At 43.2% G+C, this 19,296-nt stretch overlaps 1 protein-coding gene across 1 annotated transcript in view; it reads left to right on the top strand.

Annotated features, from left to right (window-relative positions):
* Positions 1-13,125, top strand: part of NLRP8 (NLR family pyrin domain containing 8) — a 19,688-nt gene extending 6,563 nt beyond the window's left edge. The window contains 8 exon segments of the mRNA XM_039244096.1: positions 370-406; positions 568-740; positions 2,285-2,452; positions 4,860-5,024; positions 6,245-6,415; positions 8,502-8,672; positions 11,762-11,836; positions 12,996-13,125. Coding sequence (XP_039100027.1) covers positions 370-406; positions 568-740; positions 2,285-2,452; positions 4,860-5,024; positions 6,245-6,415; positions 8,502-8,672; positions 11,762-11,836; positions 12,996-13,125 — 1,090 coding nt within the window.
* Positions 13,126-19,296: the final 6,171 nt, after the last annotated feature.

Below are 19,296 nucleotides of genomic sequence, written 5' to 3' on the forward strand. Positions count from 1 at the left end.
GTTACTTAACATATCAATCATCTCACAGTTACAATTTGTGTGTATGTTTGTGTGTGTGTGTGTGAATCTACTCTCTTAGCAACTTTCAAATATATAATATGGTAGAAGGTTTGCATGCTTTGACCACCTGCATCCATTCCTCTCCCCACTCCCATACATACAGTATTATTTTGATATGTTTGCATTTATTTTTTTAATGTTTTATTTATTTCTAGGAGAGAGAGAGAGAGAGAGAGCGTGAGCAGGGGAGGGTCAGAGAGAGAGGGAGTCACAGACTGAAACAGGCTCCAGGCTCTGAGCTGGCAGTCAGCACAGAGCCCGACGCGGGGCTGGAACCCACAAACCGTGAGATCATGACCTAAGCGAAAGTTGGACGCTTAACCGACTAAGCCACCCAGGCGCCCCGATATGTTTGCATTTAAAATGGATGTGAAACATACATGGTTTTATTTAAACAAAAAAATTACATGTTGGTGTAGGTATTCCAAACTTTTCTTTTTGTCATAATAGGTCTTAGAAAGTCTAATCTCTGACCATGAGCCATGGTGTCTTCTCTCTCTTGCACACAGACCGGAGGGCAGTGATCAGTGTTTTCTCTGGTGGCAAGACTTCTGCTCCGTGTTTAAGACACTCGAGAATTTGGAAGTTCTGTCTGTGACAAACACTTTTATGGAGACTAATTCAGCGAAGGTTTTTTATGCGGCTCTGAGACACCCTCGGTGTCAACTGAAAAAACTAATGTGCGTATAAAACGGACCCTGGTTGGAGGGAATTCTATGGAAATAGTCTGCTTCTCGTGCCATGTTTCTTCCCCTCCTCTGCTCACATAGACTTGCAGGAAGCATCCATGTTTGTATTTCCCACTTCTAGTTGTATTGACACAGAATGGACAAACAGTTCTGTAAGTTTAAGGTGTGCAGACTAATGACTTGACATTTTGCATATGTTGTGTGCATTTTGCACGTATGACATTTTGCATGTATTGCAAAATGATCACCTCAGTAGGTTTAGTTAATATGCATCACCTCCTGTGGGGTGACTGGGTGGCTCAGTCTGCTAAGCATCTGACTTCAGCTCAGGTCATGATCTCCCGGTTCATGGGTTCGAGCCCTACGTCAAGCTCTTTGGTGACAGCTTCAGAGCCTGGAGCCTGCTTCTGATTCTGTGTCTCTCCTTCTCTTCCTCTCCCTCTCCCCTGCTCATGCTCTGTCTCTCAAAAAATAAATAGTAAAAAAATTTTGTTTTAAAAGACATAAAAATGGAGTAGGCTTCCCCATTTCACAGATGAACAAACAGGCACAAAATGATACAGCTGATATGTACTTAAAATATGGATTTAAACTGGAGACATCTTGTCTCCAGAGTCTGTTCTCATAGCCAATAGCCCATGTTCTTCCTCTTGTGCTTTTTAATACCTAAAAACCCAACAACTCCTCAAAATTCCTTGAAGCCCACCAGACATCATGTGGCTGCCCCCACCCAGTATCTGACCTGTTTTCTCTCCTGCTGTTACAACAATTATCATTAGCTCACACTTACCGAGCGCCTACTGTACATTAAGCACCGTGCAGAGCCAATTACAGGTGTTGTGTATATTCCCACACCCATCTTAAGGAGAAGGCATCCTGCTCTCCTCTCATGGACTCAAAACTGAAGTTTGGAAGGTAAGTGACATATGTAAGTTCACCCAACCAGGGAGGTCAAGCTGAACTGAGAACAACCTGGTTCGGAGCCCTGGACCACACAGAGAAGCATAGAATATGTTTAGACTAATTGAATGTAAATGGGCATGTGCTCATCAAAGGGTACAGATTTCCAGTTAGAAGATGAATAAATTCTAGGGATCTGATAAAACAGCATTGTGATTGTAGTCAACAATACTGTATTGTATACTCCAGAGTTGCCAAGAGTCCATCTTCGATGTTCCCGTCACAAGAAAGTAATGATAATTTTGTAATGGGATGAAGGTGTTAGCCAATGTGAAGGCAGTAATCATTCTACAATATATTAGTGTATTAAATCAACACACCTTAACTTCTACATTGTTCTATGTCGATCACATCTCAATAAAGCTGGAGTATAAGAAGGAGTAATTAGCCACCTTGATTGTGGTAATGGTTTCATGAGTATATATACATATCCAAACTCATCAAATTATAACCCTTAAATATATGATAGATGCATTTATTGACATATCATTAATACCTCAGTAAAGCTGTTTTTGTAAAAAGAACTAATTAGCCAATAGGATCATACTGTAAGTAGGCACTGCTTACCTCTCCAGCTTTAGACATATGAATCCCTCCATGTTGAATGAAGACTTACTCCAAGTTTTGATTGAAAATCGGTATCTGAGATACGTGGAAATACAAGGCATGGAAGTGAGATGTGAAACCATGGAGTTTCTGTGCAGAGCCTTGAGATATCCACAGTGCTATCTACAACGTCTCAGGTAAGACAAGCCTGGGGTTGAGAGAGACCTATACTGGTTTTCCAGAGGTGGGATTACATGTGTGGTCTGCCTGTCATCTTTCTTTTGATCTAGTTGTTGTTTTTTTCCAAGGTGTCTGATGATTTGAGATACATACACATTGAGAAATAATCATCACCATCAAGCTAATTAACACATCTATCACCTCACCTAGTTACCATTTGGGAGGGGGGGCATTTAAGATCTCCTCTCTTGGCAAATTTCAAATATAGAATACGGTGTCGTTAACTACACAGCCACCAAGCTGTACGTTTGATCCCCACAACTCATGTGTCTTACAACCCAAAGACCATCTTCTCTCCCTTTTCCCCCACACTCCTGACCTTGGCAATCACCATTCTACTCCCTTGTTCTAACTTTCACTCAACTTTTTACACTCTGCAATTTGATATATCCTAGATGTGTCTGAGATATGGAGACTAGAGCCTCTGGTGGTGAGCCTGACCCACTTCATACTGGCTTGCAAGAGGTGGTTGCTAAGAACACATGAGTTTTGTGAGCTGATTTTCAAACAGCATTATTAAAAAGTTATACAGATTTATAATTAAATAAATAAAATATATGAAAAAACAAAATTTAGGGGCTTCTGGCTGGCTCAGTCAGTAGATCATGTGACTCTTGATCTCAGCGTCATGAGTTCAAGCCCCAGATTGGGCATAGAGCTCACCCACACACACACACAAACCTAATAGAGCATCAAAATTCATCACCTCCTGATTTCCTTACTATACTATTATTGATGCCAGAGTTCAGCAAACTTTTTCTATAAAGGGCCAGATAAGTTTTTTCAGCTTTATGGGCCATACAGTCTTTCGTCATGACTTTTCAACTCTGCCATTATAGGTCTCAAGTTTCCATGGCCAATATGTAAATGAATAGGTGTGGCTGTGTTCCAATAAAACTGTATTATTATTAATTTGTTATGTATCTGCTAATACAATTTATTAACAGCTATTATTAATTTATTAAGAATTTGCTAATAATCCCATTCACTATATAATTTACTAATATTTATTATGGGCACTGGATTTGAATTTCATTTAATTTTAGTGTGTCACAAAATATTGTTCTTTTGGTTTTTTTAACCATTTAAAAAGCTTTTTATGTATTTTGAAGGTGGGGAGGGGGATAGAGAAAGAGAGAAAATCTTAACCAGGTTCCGAAGTGTCGATGCAGAGCCTTACAAGGGGCTCAAACTATAATGTGAGATCATGATCTGCGCCAAAATCAAGAGTCAGATGCTTAATGACTGAGCCACCCAGGCACCCCTAAAAAGTTTTTTAAATTCTTAGTTCACAGGCAGTACAAAACCAGGTGGCCAGCCAGACTTGGCCCATGGCCATAGTTTGCCAAGTCCCAGTGTGTATTTCTGGGTTGTTGAGCTTAGGCAGTGTGATGTTCCTGCGTGTCTCACCTCAACTGTGGGTCCGACAACTTCTATTGGTAGCTTGAAATCAGCCACCATGGGAGCATTCACACTAGACATTGGCAAACATTGCACATCAGGGGTTTTGTTCTCCAGAGACAATGGTTAAACATTTACCAGCACTCAAGTGCTTAGCCTCCCCACCAGCCTCTGTGTGTGACGCTGATCCAACACAACTTGAGCAGCCTCATGTTTCTATCTGCCAGCTCTGTTCCTTCACACCAATCAGAGCTGAGTGGCACCTGGATAATCTTGATGTTTTATAGAACCAGGCTCAGGTGGCCAGACTGCACGCAGTGCAGCACAGTAGTTTGCTAGCAGTCAACTTGAGATGGAAACCTAGCTTGGTAAGACAGCAGGTGCGTGATGTGGAAAGACTTATCTCATGTGACTGAAATCTCAGTCCTTCATCTTGAAGATTATCTTGCAGATAAGTATAAAAAGAAGTTGTTTCTTTTTTTTAATGTTTTATTTATTTCTGAGAGAGACAGTGTGAGCAGGGGGAGGGTCAGAGAGAGAGGGAGACACAGAATCTGAAGCAGGCTCCAGGCTCTAAGCTGTCAGCACGGAGCCCGATGCAGGGCTCGAACCAATGAACCGTGAGGTCATGACCTGAGCCAAAGTCGGAAGCTTAACCGACTGAGCCACCCAGGAGCCCCAGAAGTTATATTTCAAGGGCTGGATTGAGTCCCTGCTTCATAGTTAGAGCCCAGTTGCAAGACCATGCCAGTTGGGTCTGACCCCAAGTGTATATTATTTGATAATCTGTAACTAAGATGCTGAATTTGGTGCAAGCTTTCTGCTGGGGAAGATGGAAGTAGTCTCTGGAGTCACTCTTGTGTGAAGAACAAGGATGTGAGACAATAGATGGGATCTGTGAGGCTACATGGGTACTATTTTCCCTAGGGGTTCAGGCTGGGCTTTTTTCTGTGGCCTCTGTAGCCTGGAAGACTGCTCACTTACCTCTAAAAGTTGGATTGATCTTGCCAGGGATCTCAGAAGTAACATACACTTGAAGACACTAATACTAGGAAATAGCTTCCTGGAGACATTTGGGGAATATTACCTGTCCATGGCCTAACTGAAGAGGTTGTCATAAATCTTTTTGTTATTGTCTTGACTGCTGTTCATTTGTTTGGTGAACTGAGTGCTTCTGGGAGGAAAGCATTAATGGGGGAATTTGTGCCAACTAAGTCTAGTGACTGATATAATTATGTAGATGGATCCATGAAAAGCTGAGGAAAGATGGAGAATGTCTCCATAAAAGTATACATTTATACCCAAGACCCTGGAATGCATAGTTATAATGACCCCGATATATCTGTCATCTAGTTTATGAACTAGAAGCTCACCAGTATTATTTTATTTCCTCAATAGTTGTATTGATTCCTGCCCCATCCCTCAGAATAGCCATCCTGAATCAGGCTGATCAGGCCCCCCACATACATATTCCTAAACTGGGCACCACACAGGTTTCCACTGCTTTGAATTCCACATAAGTGGCTTCAGCTTAGTACATATTCTTTTTCTGATCAACCGACATTTTCATGCTTAGTGGCTTTGGAAGCCCATTCATCTTTCACTGCTGAATGATCACGTTTGTCTGAATATGCAACATCCCACTGGCTGCTGAGGTTTGGGCTGTTTACACACACACACACACACACACACACACACACACACACTGTGATGAACTCGGCAACTGTGGGATCTCTGGATTATGGAGAGCATCCATCTTCCATTTTATCTGTTTCCAGCATCTCTGCACCTGTTTGCAGCCCGTGTCCACTAGTTCCCAGAACTCCAATTCCTCTTTCGCTGCTGTTGACCATCCATCCATCTTCTCCTTTCTGTTTTAACCAGTCTGCTGAGAAGAAGGTGGTACCTCATTGTTTTAACCTGTATTTTCTTCATTACTATGAAAACGTTTTCATGGCCTTACTATTCACCTTGGTTTCTCTACTATGAATGCCTGCTCATGTCTTTAATGCATCTCTTTTAAGCATATATATTTTTTAAGCTTGTGAAGGGCTGTTTCTTCCAAGCCACCCCAATGCCCATTATGTATTGTTTAGTCATTGGTGGTCTGTTTCCCATCCTTCTAAATCCCTATTGCTAGTCTCCTGACCCACATCTCCTCCATTCCCCTAGCCTCACAGGAAGGCTCCTACCCTCTCCTTCAGGACTCCAAATCCCTAAGGGGTGGTAACAGAGGGGTGATGAGGCTTTCACACTGAAAAGGACAGCCCAGGTAGCCATGTCTTCTCTCAGTGTGGGACATGCACGTGAACGAAACTGTAACACATCTGTGTCTTTCTGCCCCACAGGTTGGAGAACTGTGACCTCACACTGCTTTCTTGTAAAAGTCTTATCTCTTCCCTCAAGAGAAATGAGATCCTGACCCATCTGAGCTTGGCAGAAAATGCCTTGAAGGACGAAGGGGCAAAACAGCTTTGCAGTGTCTTACAACACTCTTCATGCCCACTACAGAGGCTGGTGTGAGTCCTGGTGTGAGTCTCTAAATGTCCTCCTCTTGAGACTGCCTGGAGTAGAACAGAGTGATTGAGGACGCCATGCATGTGTGCATGAGTGTGTGCATGCATGTGTGTATATGTGTGCATGCATTGATCTCGATCATGAATTTTTAAAAAATTTTTTATGTATATTTGAGAGAGAAAGAAAGAGAACACAAGCAGGGGGGCGGCAGAGAGAGAGAGAGGAAGAGACAGAATCTGAAGCAGGCTTCAGGCTCTGAGCTGTCAGCACAGAGCCCAACTCAGGGCTCAAACTCATGAACCACGAGATCATGACAACCTGAGCTGAAGTCAAGAGGCTTAACTGACTGAACCACCCACGCACCCCATCATGAATTAAGTGATTTCCCTTAGGCATCAGGATGTATGATACTGTGATTTATAACATAAGATATATGTATTTGTTCTTAGTCCCTGTTTCTGGCACAGAGCTCCCCAAGCTCTTGGAAATACCTAAGTGGTGAGAGCCATAGAGGGATCTTTTATTACGTTAATGAGGTGACTTGTGAAAAGTACCTAAGGATTGAGGCTTATTGCCCCGAGGACCAGCCTTGTGATGAATTGGTTTAGAACTTTAAGTCCTATGCCCTGACCTCTGGGGAGGGTAGAGGGGTGGGAGATGGAATCAGTCACCCATAGCCAATGACTTAATTAACCACGCCTTTGTAATGAAGCCTCATAAAAACCCCAAAGGACGGGATTGGAGAGTTTCTCGGTGCATGAACAGATGAGAAAGCGGCACACCTGGAGAGGACATGGACGCCCCCCCCCAAGCACACACACCCATCCTTTCCCCATACCTGGCCTTACATATCACATCTCTCCCATCTGCTAACCTTTTATATTAAAATGGTATTCTAATGAGTAAATAGGCTTCCTGAATTCTGTGAGCTGCTCTAGCAAATTAATCGAATCCAAGGAGGGGGTCATGGGAACCTTTGATTTATAGCCAGCCTATCAGAAGCACAGGTAACAGCTGATTGGCAACCTGGGTTGGAGGAGGGCACTGAAACCTCCAGTTTATACCCATTTTTCAGAAGCACAGGTAATAGCCTAGGCTCATGACTGGTGTCTAGGGAGGAGATGAGGTGGGGGCGCAGTCTTGTAGTGCTGAGCCCTTAACCTGTACAATCTGACGATCTGTAGATAGTGTCAGAAATGAGTTGAGGTTTTGGACCCTACTGATGTCTAAGAATTGGTTATTAGTGTGGGGGACCACACCATACATGTTGAAATTAGTCTCAGAGCACTAACATATGGTGCTTTTGTCTATAATTAACAGAAAATAAACTCAGGTGGTCTTAAACCATAAATTTTCTAGCTCATAAAACCAGAAATGAAAAAGTGGCATAAAATACCTCCTGAACCCATTACACTTTCAGCTTCCCCAAAAGAGGCAGGAAATGGTACAACTGCTTTGGAAAATGGTCTAGCTGCTCCTCAAGGGTTACGGGTAGACCTAACACATGACTCAGGAATTCCACTCACAGGTACATACACGAGAGAAATAAAAACATATGTCCATACCAAAAATTGTACACGGATGCCCATAGTGGCATTATTTACAATAGTCAAGAAGTGGAAACAACCCCAGTGTTTATAAGCCAATGTGTGAATGAAGAAAGGGTGGTGTATCCAAATGATGGAATATTATTCACCATAAAAAAGAACAACATATTGATACATGCTACAATATGGATGAATCTTAACAATATTATTGCAAATGAAAGACGCCATATTTTTTTTGAGATCCTAATTTCAATTCCTTCATATTAATATCCAGACAGCAGTTGCTACAGTGGGAGTGGGCTGGGGGAAGAATCTGAGAATTAAAAGGGTTTTTGGGGTGCTGAGAATGTCCTAAAATTTTGGCAAACGTGAGCCTCTATAAATATACTAAAAGACATTGATTTGTACAATCTAAATGGGTGAATGATATGGCATGCTAATAATATCTTGATGTTATACCAAAAAAAGCAGGGTGGGGGGCAAGAAAGGAATAAATTCTAAGGGTGTTTGGTTGGTTTTCTTGACACATGTTTCTTCACAGGCTGAGAAACTGTAGCCTGACCTCCGAGTGCTGTCAGGACATAGCCTCTGCTCTGGATAAAAATAAAAATTTGAGAAGCCTGGATCTGGGTTTTAACAGCCTGAAGGATGATGGTGTTATCCTGCTCTTTGAGGCCCTCATGAACCCTGAGTCTGTCCTCCAGATTCTGGAGTAAGTTACCCCCGTCTCCTCCTTTGCAACCAGGACAATGGTCTGTAAAATTCTCTAAGCAGAATATGGGATCCAGGTTTTCCAGGAAGCTTGTGTGCAGTGGTTCTGAAGGTGGTTCCTCAGACTGGGAACTTCTTCATCTGGGGAGTCGTTAGAAATGCAAATTATTTCCATGTTGGTCTTTCTCTGCCTAGTTTGTTTCATTCAGCATAACTATGGCAAGGTGCTTCCCTGACCCCACAAATGACAAGATTTCCTTCTTTCTTACAGCTGAGTAATATTCCATTGTGTGTAAATACCGCATTTTCCTTATCCACTCATCAGCTAATGGGCATGCAGGCGGTTTCTGGAAGGTAGCTGTCATGAGTAATGCTGCAGGGAATGAAGGGCGGGTAACTCTTGGAGATCCTGGCTCCAGCTCCTTTGGTTGAGTACAAAGAAATGGAGCTGCTGGGTCATGTGGTGCTCTAGGGGTGGGCCAGTCTCTCTGACCAGGATGCCCTTGCATGGTACACTTGTTCTAGGAAATAGTCTTCTATTCAGTAAAAGAAAGTGTATTTATTGGCTGTGGACTGATGTCTCAGATAGCTGGTCTTCTGAAATCAACTTTTGTACTTAGGGATTATTTTTTTCACACATAATGTTTTTCTTCTTCTCCTAAATGGTCTCTGTGCTAACATGCACACTAGCCAGAGATTTGGCAAGATTCATTCTATTTTTAATGAGTGTTGTGGTTACATTAAGTATTTGGAAAAGATGTGGAAACCTCTCTTCTCTGGTGATCAATGGGTATGGGTGAGAGTGCTTTGCCTGTTTTCTGCCCACATTTTCTGTTCTCTATTAGTATAATTTAGGTTTTAAGTATAGTTCATTAAAATCTTTTTTTCATATTACAGCTCAAAATTTTTTTCTTTTTTTTATTTTAGAGAGAGAGGGAGGGAGGAGCAGAGAGGAGGAATCTTAAGAATGATCTATGCTCAGCATGGACCCTGATTTGAGGATCCATCTCACAAACCATGAGATCATGACCCAGGCCAAAATCAAGAGCCAGACGCTTAATCAACTGACCCACCCAGCCGCCCCTACGTCTCTAATTTCTTAGGATATCCTGATAATGGATTTCACTTTTGTTGATAATTAGCCAGTACAAAAGAATTCATTGTTTACTGTAGCTCATTATTCTTTTTCATTTTTTAAAGAATTTTTTATTTTAAGTAATCTCTTCACCCAACGTGGGACTCACACTCACAATCCCGAGATCAAGAGCTGCATGCTCCCCAACTGAGCCAGCCAGGCATCCCAGCTCACGATTCTTTTCCTCCAGAAATTTAATCTTGGGTTTTAAATACTGATTTATCTCTTAGGTTGAGAGAAATACATTTTCAAGAATGAAATAAATTTCCAGATGAGCATTTATGTTGTGATTTTTAAACCTTTACTTGGGTGAGACTATTTTTTCAAAAATCTACTTTCACTGATAAGCAGTAACTTGGCTGAGTATAAAATTCATGGACCTCTCCCCATCCCAAACTTTTTGCTCTAAAAATCCCCTAGATATCACTCTATGGAATTCCAGCCTTATAGAAAAGTCATCTGTATCTTTGTTTTTCCCAAGAAGAACTCAAACTTCTCTTCATTTTAAAAACTGTCCTCATATACCCGTGTGTCTTGTTTATAATTAGAATTATTTTAGGGATGCCTTATGGCTCTTGATCTCAGGGTTTTGTGTATGAACCCAATGATGGTTGTGGAGATTACTTAAAAATAAAACCTGGGGGCACCTGGATGGCTCAGTTGGTTGAGCATCTGACTTTGGCTTGGGTCATGATCTCATAGTTCATGAGTTCAATCCCTGCATCTGGCTCTGTGCTGACAGCTCAGAGCCTGGAGCCTGCTTCAGATTCTGTGTCTCCCTCTCTCTCTGTCCCTCCCTTGCTCATGCACTCGCGCCTGCACTCTCTCTCAAAAAGAAATAAACATTTTAAAAATGTTTTAATAAAAAATAAAATGTTTTTAAAAATTTAGAATGACTCTCCCTCCTCCTTCTCATTGAAAGGAAATTATTTAAGTGACTCTAATTGAGGTTAGGGAACTTTTTGGCTGGTGTGCAGAGGGAGGACCTGGTGCCTCCCTGATGGAAAGAAGGTCAGGACCTTTATAAGCTAAGGCAAAGGTGAGTGATGCCCTTGTAGTCTGGCTTGGGCAGCAGTTCCCAGCCTGTCATTTATCAGCTAGCAGCGATGCACAGGGCAGGGAGGCAAGCACTGGGAAAGACAGCGAAGAGTGCACAAGTAGGGGATGCAGGGATCCGAGGGCTCCTCTGTCATGTCTGTTTTGCATTGCTTATAATAGCCTTGCTCCTAGGGAGATTGTACACTTTGTTCAAAGATGAGAGCCAAAACAACCCCCTTCCTCTACCTTTCGCTCACCCACACACCATTTCCTCTTATATGCCTGCTCTCAATTTATGATACCCAGCACTTCTGTGACTCAGCTCCTTTTTGGACCTGCCTCCCCTTTTGCCATGAACACTGCCTGTGAGGACAAAGGGCTCTATTCTAGAACAGTGAAACCATGCTCTTTGCTTATATTTATCTGGTGACCTGCCTACCCCACCCCCACCCCCACCCCCAATCAACTATGAGTTCCAGGAAGCTAGGGATGCTGTTTTCCTCATGGTTGTGTGCCTTGGTACACAGGTGATGCTAAATAAATTTTTTTTTGAATGAACAAAGCTAATGCACAGTGACAATTTCTGAAAGAGACTGTGTGGCTCCTCATTCTTTGGAGTTAGGACTTTTATAGCTTACCCTGGACAGCCAACCTAAGCTACACAAAGAAACTAATGCACCCATAGTACACACTTAACACATGCTGGGAAGGAAATGCCTCATTCCAGGGTGTGTGATTTCTAGGGTTCGAATTGGGTGAGTTCTCAGATAGGAGGCATGGCCGCTTTGTAATTTCTAGGGTTCGGATAGGCTGAGCTCTCAGATGTGGGGTGTGACCGCTTGTCTAGTGATTTCCAGGGTTCGGATTGGCTGAGCTCTCAAATGTGGGGCGTGACCACTTCTCTACTATCCCCACAGGTTGGAAAGGTGCCTATTCACCTCTGTCTGCTGCCAGGCTATGGCCTCCATGCTCCTCCACAACCAGAGCCTAAGGTACCTGGACGTGAGCAAGAATGACATTGGGCGCAGGGGCATACTGCTCCTGCGGGAGGCTTTTCAGCAGCGCAAGTGGAAAGCAAGGGCTGTTTTGTAAGTCTCTGCTGGGTTCCCTGTGCAGAAACAGCAGCCCAAGTGAAGTTCCCCGTAAAGAGGGAGACTCTGGACCTGAAAAGCTATGGCAGATAGTGCTGATCTTCCTCTCTCATTTCCTGGGAATTTATATTTCCTGGTGCCTGATGGGAACATTCACCTGGATCCTCCTGTCGATTGTAAATTCTTTCTGTCCTTCACCTTCCCTCCTTGTCTTAACTGAGTTAATCACCACTTACCAGCCATGTGACGGAACAAGTTCCTTTACCTCTCTGAGTCTAAGTTTCTCCATCTGTGAACTGGGATGGTGGCGTCCTCCATGGAGATGTGACCCCAAAATGTTCTCAGTCAGTGGTTGATTCTGGGTGGAGGTTGAAGGGTATCTGGAGTTTTCATTATTGGTTGCTCTGTAACAAATTACCTCCAAGTTTCATCGCTTCATTCACATAACCTTTCCCAGGGTCAGAAATATGGGAGTGGTTTGACTGGATGGTTCCAGCTCATGGTCTTCGCTGATGGGGTATGATGGAGATTTAGAAGAGTGATCTCCCTGCTCACCCATCTGGCTGTTGGCAGGAAGCTTCTACTGCTCTCTGTAGGGCTGCTCATGACGATGCAGCTGGCTTCCTCCAGAATAAGTGAGAGAGAGAGACAACGCCCAAAAAAGACCCCAGTCTTTGATTACTTCAGGTTGAAAGTGCCATCCACCACTTCTGCCCTTTACTGCCGGTCACACAGACCAACCAGAGCCCAGGGAGGGAGGAGACTCCACCAGAGTGAGAATAACGGAGCAGGATCACTGGGCCATCTGAGGCTGCCGACCACACTAGTGGTTGGACAGAAGCCCTCTGCCTCCATCCCTGACTCCCCAGAGCGGTACCCCTGGCCTTGGTCTGCTGCATGGGACCAGAGTGGTCTCCAGGGTGGCGAACTTCTGTCTTAAGGTTCTGCATACTTTTCTAAGAACTCTCTCTCTCTCTCTCTCTCTCTCTCTCTCACACACACACACACACACACACACCCCAAATGTGAGACAAAAAATCCTGATTCTTGTCCTTCACAGGGAGATGAAGCAGGATTATGCAGCAGAGATGATGACGAGGCTGGAGGGCCCAGCCGTGAAGAGCGAAGTCCTGAGGATCATACAGGACTGGAGCACTGAGTGCTGGGAGGAGACAAGAAGGATGGAGTGATCTGGTGACCCTGCCATGGATATTTTTTTCCTAGAGAAAAGTTGGGAAATTCTGGCCTATTCTGTGGGCCATTCTGAGTCTGGAAAATTGTGTGGGGCATGGCCTCTAACCTCGGAGATGTTGAGGGTCATGTGTTAGACTTGGATTAGTCACTGCGTTGGTGACACCAGCCCTCTTCCACTCCTGGATTCTAGAAGTCCTTGAATTTGTCATGCTTACATTGTCTCTGGGAAGTAACTGACTTGCCTACAAGTATATCAAATTAATTTAATTAAAAATGTATACATAAATGCAACTTGAGAGCTTTTCAAGTGTTCTGTATTTATGAGTAGACTAGTATATCAATAGTTAAGAAGGAAGAAATCCCAGGGGCACCTGGGCGGCTCAGCTGGCTGAGCATTGGACTCTTGGTTTCAGCTCAGGTCATGATCTCACGGTTCCAAGTTCAAGACCCGCATCAGGCTCTGTGCTGGGTGTGGAACCTGCTTGGGATTCTTTCTATCTTTCTTCCCTCTAAAATAAAAATAAAATAAAATCTTAAAAAAATAAAAAAGAAGAAATCTGTTCCTTGTCTGGAGAAAGTGTCCAGAGGACATTTCCGAGGAAGATAATTCAGAAAGGGATGGAAAAGGAACATCACCTCGTGTTTCAGGAACTCTTTTAAAAAATGAACTTTTGGGGGGGCAGCACCTGGGTGGCTCTGTTGGTTGAGGGTCTGACTCTTGATTTTGGCTCAGGTCATGATCTCACAGTCCTGGGATCAAACCCCATGTCAGGCTCTTCATGGAGTGTGAAGCCTGCATGGGGTTCTCTCTCCCTCTCTCCCTGCTCCTCCCCAACATGTGCTTTCTCTCTCTCTCATTCTCTCAAAAATTAATAAACTTTTTAAAAACTGAACTTTTAATGAGTTTAGTCGATTTATACAAAAAAGCAAATTACAGCAAATATTTCTTGGACATGTAGCAGGCTGAACTAGATCCTTGCTCGAGGGTGGTACCCTGCATGGTCTGTCTCTCGTGCCCCACAGAACTCTGAGAAGCTATAGGAATGTGTGGATGACCTCCTCTCCAACATCACAGGAAGGGACTGTACATCACGGGGCAGACTGAACTTTTCAGGTCTAAATTATGTTGTACATGATCGAAGTAGTCAGGACAGCATTTGGAACTCAAAGATATACAAGCAACCATGCAATTTTTTTCTTTTGAAAAACTCACCTTTTTCTACGCAAAATAATGATCAGGTATCATCTGCGCTGGTTCTTGGTCTCTAGAAGGGTTTCATTATCAAAGTCAGAGAAGCTGGGATCCTCAAACCCACCTCCACCACATCCTTAAAGGGTAGAGAAAAATAAAGGTAATCAAATTTTCCATTTAAAATTTGTTTTTTTTAAAAAAAAATATTTAAATTCAATTTAGTTAACATATAGTGTAGTGTTGGTTTCAGGAGTAGAACCCACTGATTCATCTCTTACATATAACATCCAGTGTTCATTCCAACAAGTGCCCTCCTTAATGCCCATCACCCATTTAGCCCATCCCCTCACCCACCTCCCCTACAGCAATCCTCAGATTGTTCTCTGTATTTAAGAATCTCTTATAGGTTGCCTCCTTCTCTTTTTTTATCTTATTTTTCTTTCCCTTCCCCTATGTTGATCTGTTGTGTTTCTTAAATTCCACATATGAGTGAAATCATATAATACTTGTTTTTCTCCAACTGACTTGTTTTGCTTAGCATAATACCCTTGAGTTCATCCACGTTGCTACAAATGGCAAGGTTTCATTCTTTTTCGTTGCTGAGTAATATTCCACTGTATATATACATTTCATTCATCAGTTTATGGACATTTGAGCTCTTTCCATAGTTTGGCTATTGATGATAGCACTACTATAGACATTGGGGTCCATGTGCCCCTTTGAATTAGCATTTTTGTAACCTTTGGATAAACAGTAGTGCAATTGCTGGGTAATAGGGTAGTTCTATTTTTAATATTCAGGAACCTCCATACTGTTTTTCAGAGTGGCTGCACCAGTTTACATTCCCACCAGCAGTGCAAGAGGGTTCCCCTTTCTCTGCATCCTCACCAACATCTGTTGTTTCCTGAGTTGTTAATGTTAACCATTCTGACAGGTGTGAGGTGGTATCTCATTGTGGTTTTGATTTGTATTTCCCTGATGATGAGTGATGTTGAGCATCTTTTCATGTATCTGTTATCTGGTTGTCTTCTTTGGAAAAGTGTCTATTCATTTCTTTTGCCCATTTCTTCACTGGATTATTTGCTTTTGGGGTGTTGAGTTTGCTAAGTTCTTTATAGATTTTGGATACTAACCCTTTATCCAATATGTCATTTGCAAATATCATTTGCTTTGATTTGTTCTCCAGAGCCCAGAATTTAACAGGTGATCATAATGCACTAGCACTAGGATCCACAGTGAATGAGGTGCGGCTGCCTGAACTGCCTTACTTGGGGGCAACAGAAAGCCAGAGAATCCACCCACTGACAGGTTCCCCATAAGGGCCCAGGAAACCCCCTTTGCTAAAGCGGTAGGGGAATGTGCCTTGAGAAGAGCCATACCTGAAAGTGTGACGGTGTCCCCAGTCTTTGCGGCACAAGGTTTTTAGCTGGGAATCTTTAATAAAAGCACTGTTGCCTGGCTGCCAGCCCCAGACATCCAGACTTAACTGGAATAGGGTGTGGCTCGGGGCTGAGGGGTTTTAAACTTCCTCCAGGTGATTCTGACCTGGGGTGAAGTTTGGGAACTAGTAGAATAGGAGGCACCCTATAGGATTGTCAACATGGCTGCAATCACTTTCCAGTGCATCAGTGTATCAAAGCAATATATTTTATAGTTTGAGCTTACACAGTGTTGTCAGTTATATTTCAATAAAGCTAGGAGGCCAGGCAGAAGGATGGAAAAACTCCAGGAGACAACCACTAATGTGGAGACTCAAGGCACAAAGTGGCTGGTATTTCTATTGCCCAAGATGGACACTTCAGAAGGGGAGAATTTTGGAGAACGTTATTTTGATAACAAACAGGAATGCTTACTATGAGTTCACAGGGAATCCAGATAAGAGTTTTATGGAGAGGGGGGCCTGGGTGGCTCAGTCGGTTGAGCGTCCGACTTCTGCTCAGGTCATGATCTCATGGTTTGGGAATTCAAGCCCCACATCAGGCTCTGCGCTGACAGCAGAGTCTGGGATTCTCTCTCTCTCTCTCTCTCTCTCTCTCTCCCCCCCCCTTCTCTTTTCCTCTCTCTCCTCCCCATCCCTCCCTTACTCTTTCTCTCTCCCCATCCGTCCCTTTCTCTCTCTAAGTAAATAAACATTAAAAAAAGGAGTTTTATGGAGAAAGTCAATTGAACAAACAACAGCAGTGGCATTCGACATTGGTCAATAAATGTGGCTGTGTAAAATAAGAACATTGCCCTGGGACAACTAAGTGAGGGCTGAGCACAGGTGTGCTAAGGATGAGGCAGCATCTTCAATAGTGCAAGGGCAGGTGCAGAAAACAGCTGCTCCCCATCACCCTGGCTCTGGCCATGTGGAGCCCAGGCCAGCCAATGGGGAGCAACAACGTCACTGACCCAGGATTCCCCAAAGACCCTCACCGTGTGGTTGCCTTTTGGCCGGGGAGTGGACTCTGGTTTTGGAGGAAAGTTGGTGAGTATTTTCTCCCATCTTGTTCCTAGAAACTTCCTCTCTCTTTTTTTTCTCTGGCACTGGTTAGGACCTATTCCTTAAACTCTGCTCTCTGTGCCCACGCTCTCCATTTACACTAGCCAGAACCCAAGAACCAAAGATATGCTTTGAAAGAGTGAAGCATTCCATTTCCCCATTTTGATAAAAGAGCACTTTTCACGTGTGTTTGGGGTCCTCCAATACATTCTTCAATCCTTCCCAGTCTTTAGGTCTAAAATAGAGGACAGAGCTGGGGGTCCTGTGGCTCCAAACTCAAGATCACCTGATGTCTGGACCAGGTCTTCTGGAAGCTCAGGGCTGTCGCTATGTTAATTGTGTTAATTATACGTTAACCACAGCTTACAGTTATTTAAGCACAATACAATCCTGAGGGTGTTCTTTGTCACAGACAAAGGGGAAATTCAGTCACAGAGCAACTAAATGGAGCAACCAAATTCAGTCCTGGCCTGGAGTAGTAAGGACTGAATCAACATGCAAAATTGCATGTGACTGCTCTCAAGCCCTGTAATCTTAACTGCTTCTATGAGATCATTCAAGAAGCCAGTACACAAAGCTCTTGTAGGACATAGATGGTATAAAGGATAAAGACAAAGGGAAAGCTTTGGTTAGTCATTTATTTCCAGAAAATAATGTTAACCACCTCTCTTAATATACATCTTCCAACCTACAACCCTGCCCTATATGGAAATAATGTCCTTCCTCTCTTCCCAATCCCTCTGCAGCTTTACATCGGAAGGTGTCCATCTACCGCCCCCCCACACACACACCAGGCCAGCCCTTCCACCTGGGCTCCCCTCCTACTGTTAGGTTTGATTATCAGCTCCCTCCTGGGATGTATTGGAAGAGGTGGAGCATTATAATCTGATGTGTGTTAAAATGCTTTTTCCTCAAACACTCTGTAAAGTGAAGACCGTAACTCTCTTTGAATGTTAACATTACTGGTGGGAAGTTTAAATGAGTTGCCATAAATTGTCTAAGAAGGGATTTAGAAAAGAGTAAGTACTCATTTAATTGTTTTCGTTTCCTGCTTCTACTTTTACTTACTCTTCCTTCTGCGCATATAAACTTTGTTAGGCTTCCCATCCTAAAAATAACCTTCCCGAGACCATTGATTTTTTTTTTTTTTTTTTATGGCTTTTTTACAGCCACAGTTCTCCTACTTCGTTCTCTGATTGCTTTGCATGGTGAGACAAACGTTCAATTCAAATCATGTCTATATCCTTATTCAGGTGTGGCCATCTGAAATGTATTCTCCTTTAAATGGGCTCCCCATATTCACTTAGTCACTTAACCAAATAGTTGGGAGATTGGGGGGGCAGGGGGTTGCTTTACTTTGTTTTCAATCTCCACGTATCCAGGTTGTTTTATGTTGGAGGGAGGGAAACAGGAAATTTTAGTTCTAATTCTTTTAAGTTTATTTTGAGAGAGAAAGAGAAAGTGGGGGAGGGGCAGAAAGAGAGGGAGACACAGAATCTGAAGCAGACTCCACACTGTCAGCACGGAGCCCAACATGGGGCTCAAACCCACAAAGTGTGAGATCGCGAACTGAGCCAAAACCAGGAGTCAGATGCTTAACCAGCTGAGTCACCCAGGAGCCCCAATGCTGAAGCTTTGTGGGGTTTCTGGTGGGGGTTTTTTTGTTTGTTTGGCTTGGTGTTTTGTTTTTTTTTTTTTTTTAAGAGCAGAAATCTGTGGACTTTATGCAAAGGCTGATTCTTTTCAGCTTTGTGGGCCATTAGCTCCCACTCCCAAACACTCCACTTCCTTCTCCAGGCAGCTGATCAGTCCATGATAACAGTCTGAGTACCATCTCTGAACTGTTTTGAGACAATTCTCATAAACCAGACATTTGTGATCCCCTGTGTCCTATATCCTAGGAGGAAAACTTGTGCCCATGTAGAACACTTCATCTCTGAAAGCAGAGTCTTAAATACTCCAGCTTAGGAAATCTTCCATTTTGTCACAGTAGCCTGTCTCCCCAGCCCAGACCCTTCTTTCCACGTTTCCTTCCAGGTGCAGCAAAACCTTGGTTTGTGAGTTTAATTCATTCCAGAAACATGTTTGTAATCCAAAGCATTGTATATCAAAGTGAATTTCAGGAGGCATTGGCTCAGTTGTGATCATGTGACATTCAGTATCATGTACTACTCATACTGCAAGACACAGGCTGTTTATCAAGTTAAAATTTCTTAGAAACGTTTGCTCATCTCGTGGAACCCTCGCAGAACAAGCTCCTCACAATCCAAGGTTTTACTGTATTTTATAATCTTCTGTTTCTTTAGCCTGACTCTCTCATTGTAAATTGAAGCAATCTTAGCCACTCCCCCGCCCCTTAAAACCACATGTAGAGAATAGCAAGGGGAGGGGCAGAGAGAAACTACCAGAATCCAGTGTGTAAGTCCAGGGCACAGGGAGTGGGTGCCCCATCTCCCTAAGCAGCAACAGCAAAACTCCCAAGTTTGACCAAAC

The sequence above is a fragment of the Hyaena hyaena genome, unplaced genomic scaffold (assembly GCF_003009895.1).
Source record: "Hyaena hyaena isolate Hyena2069 unplaced genomic scaffold, ASM300989v1 scaffold_235, whole genome shotgun sequence".
Classification (NCBI taxonomy): domain Eukaryota; kingdom Metazoa; phylum Chordata; class Mammalia; order Carnivora; family Hyaenidae; genus Hyaena; species Hyaena hyaena.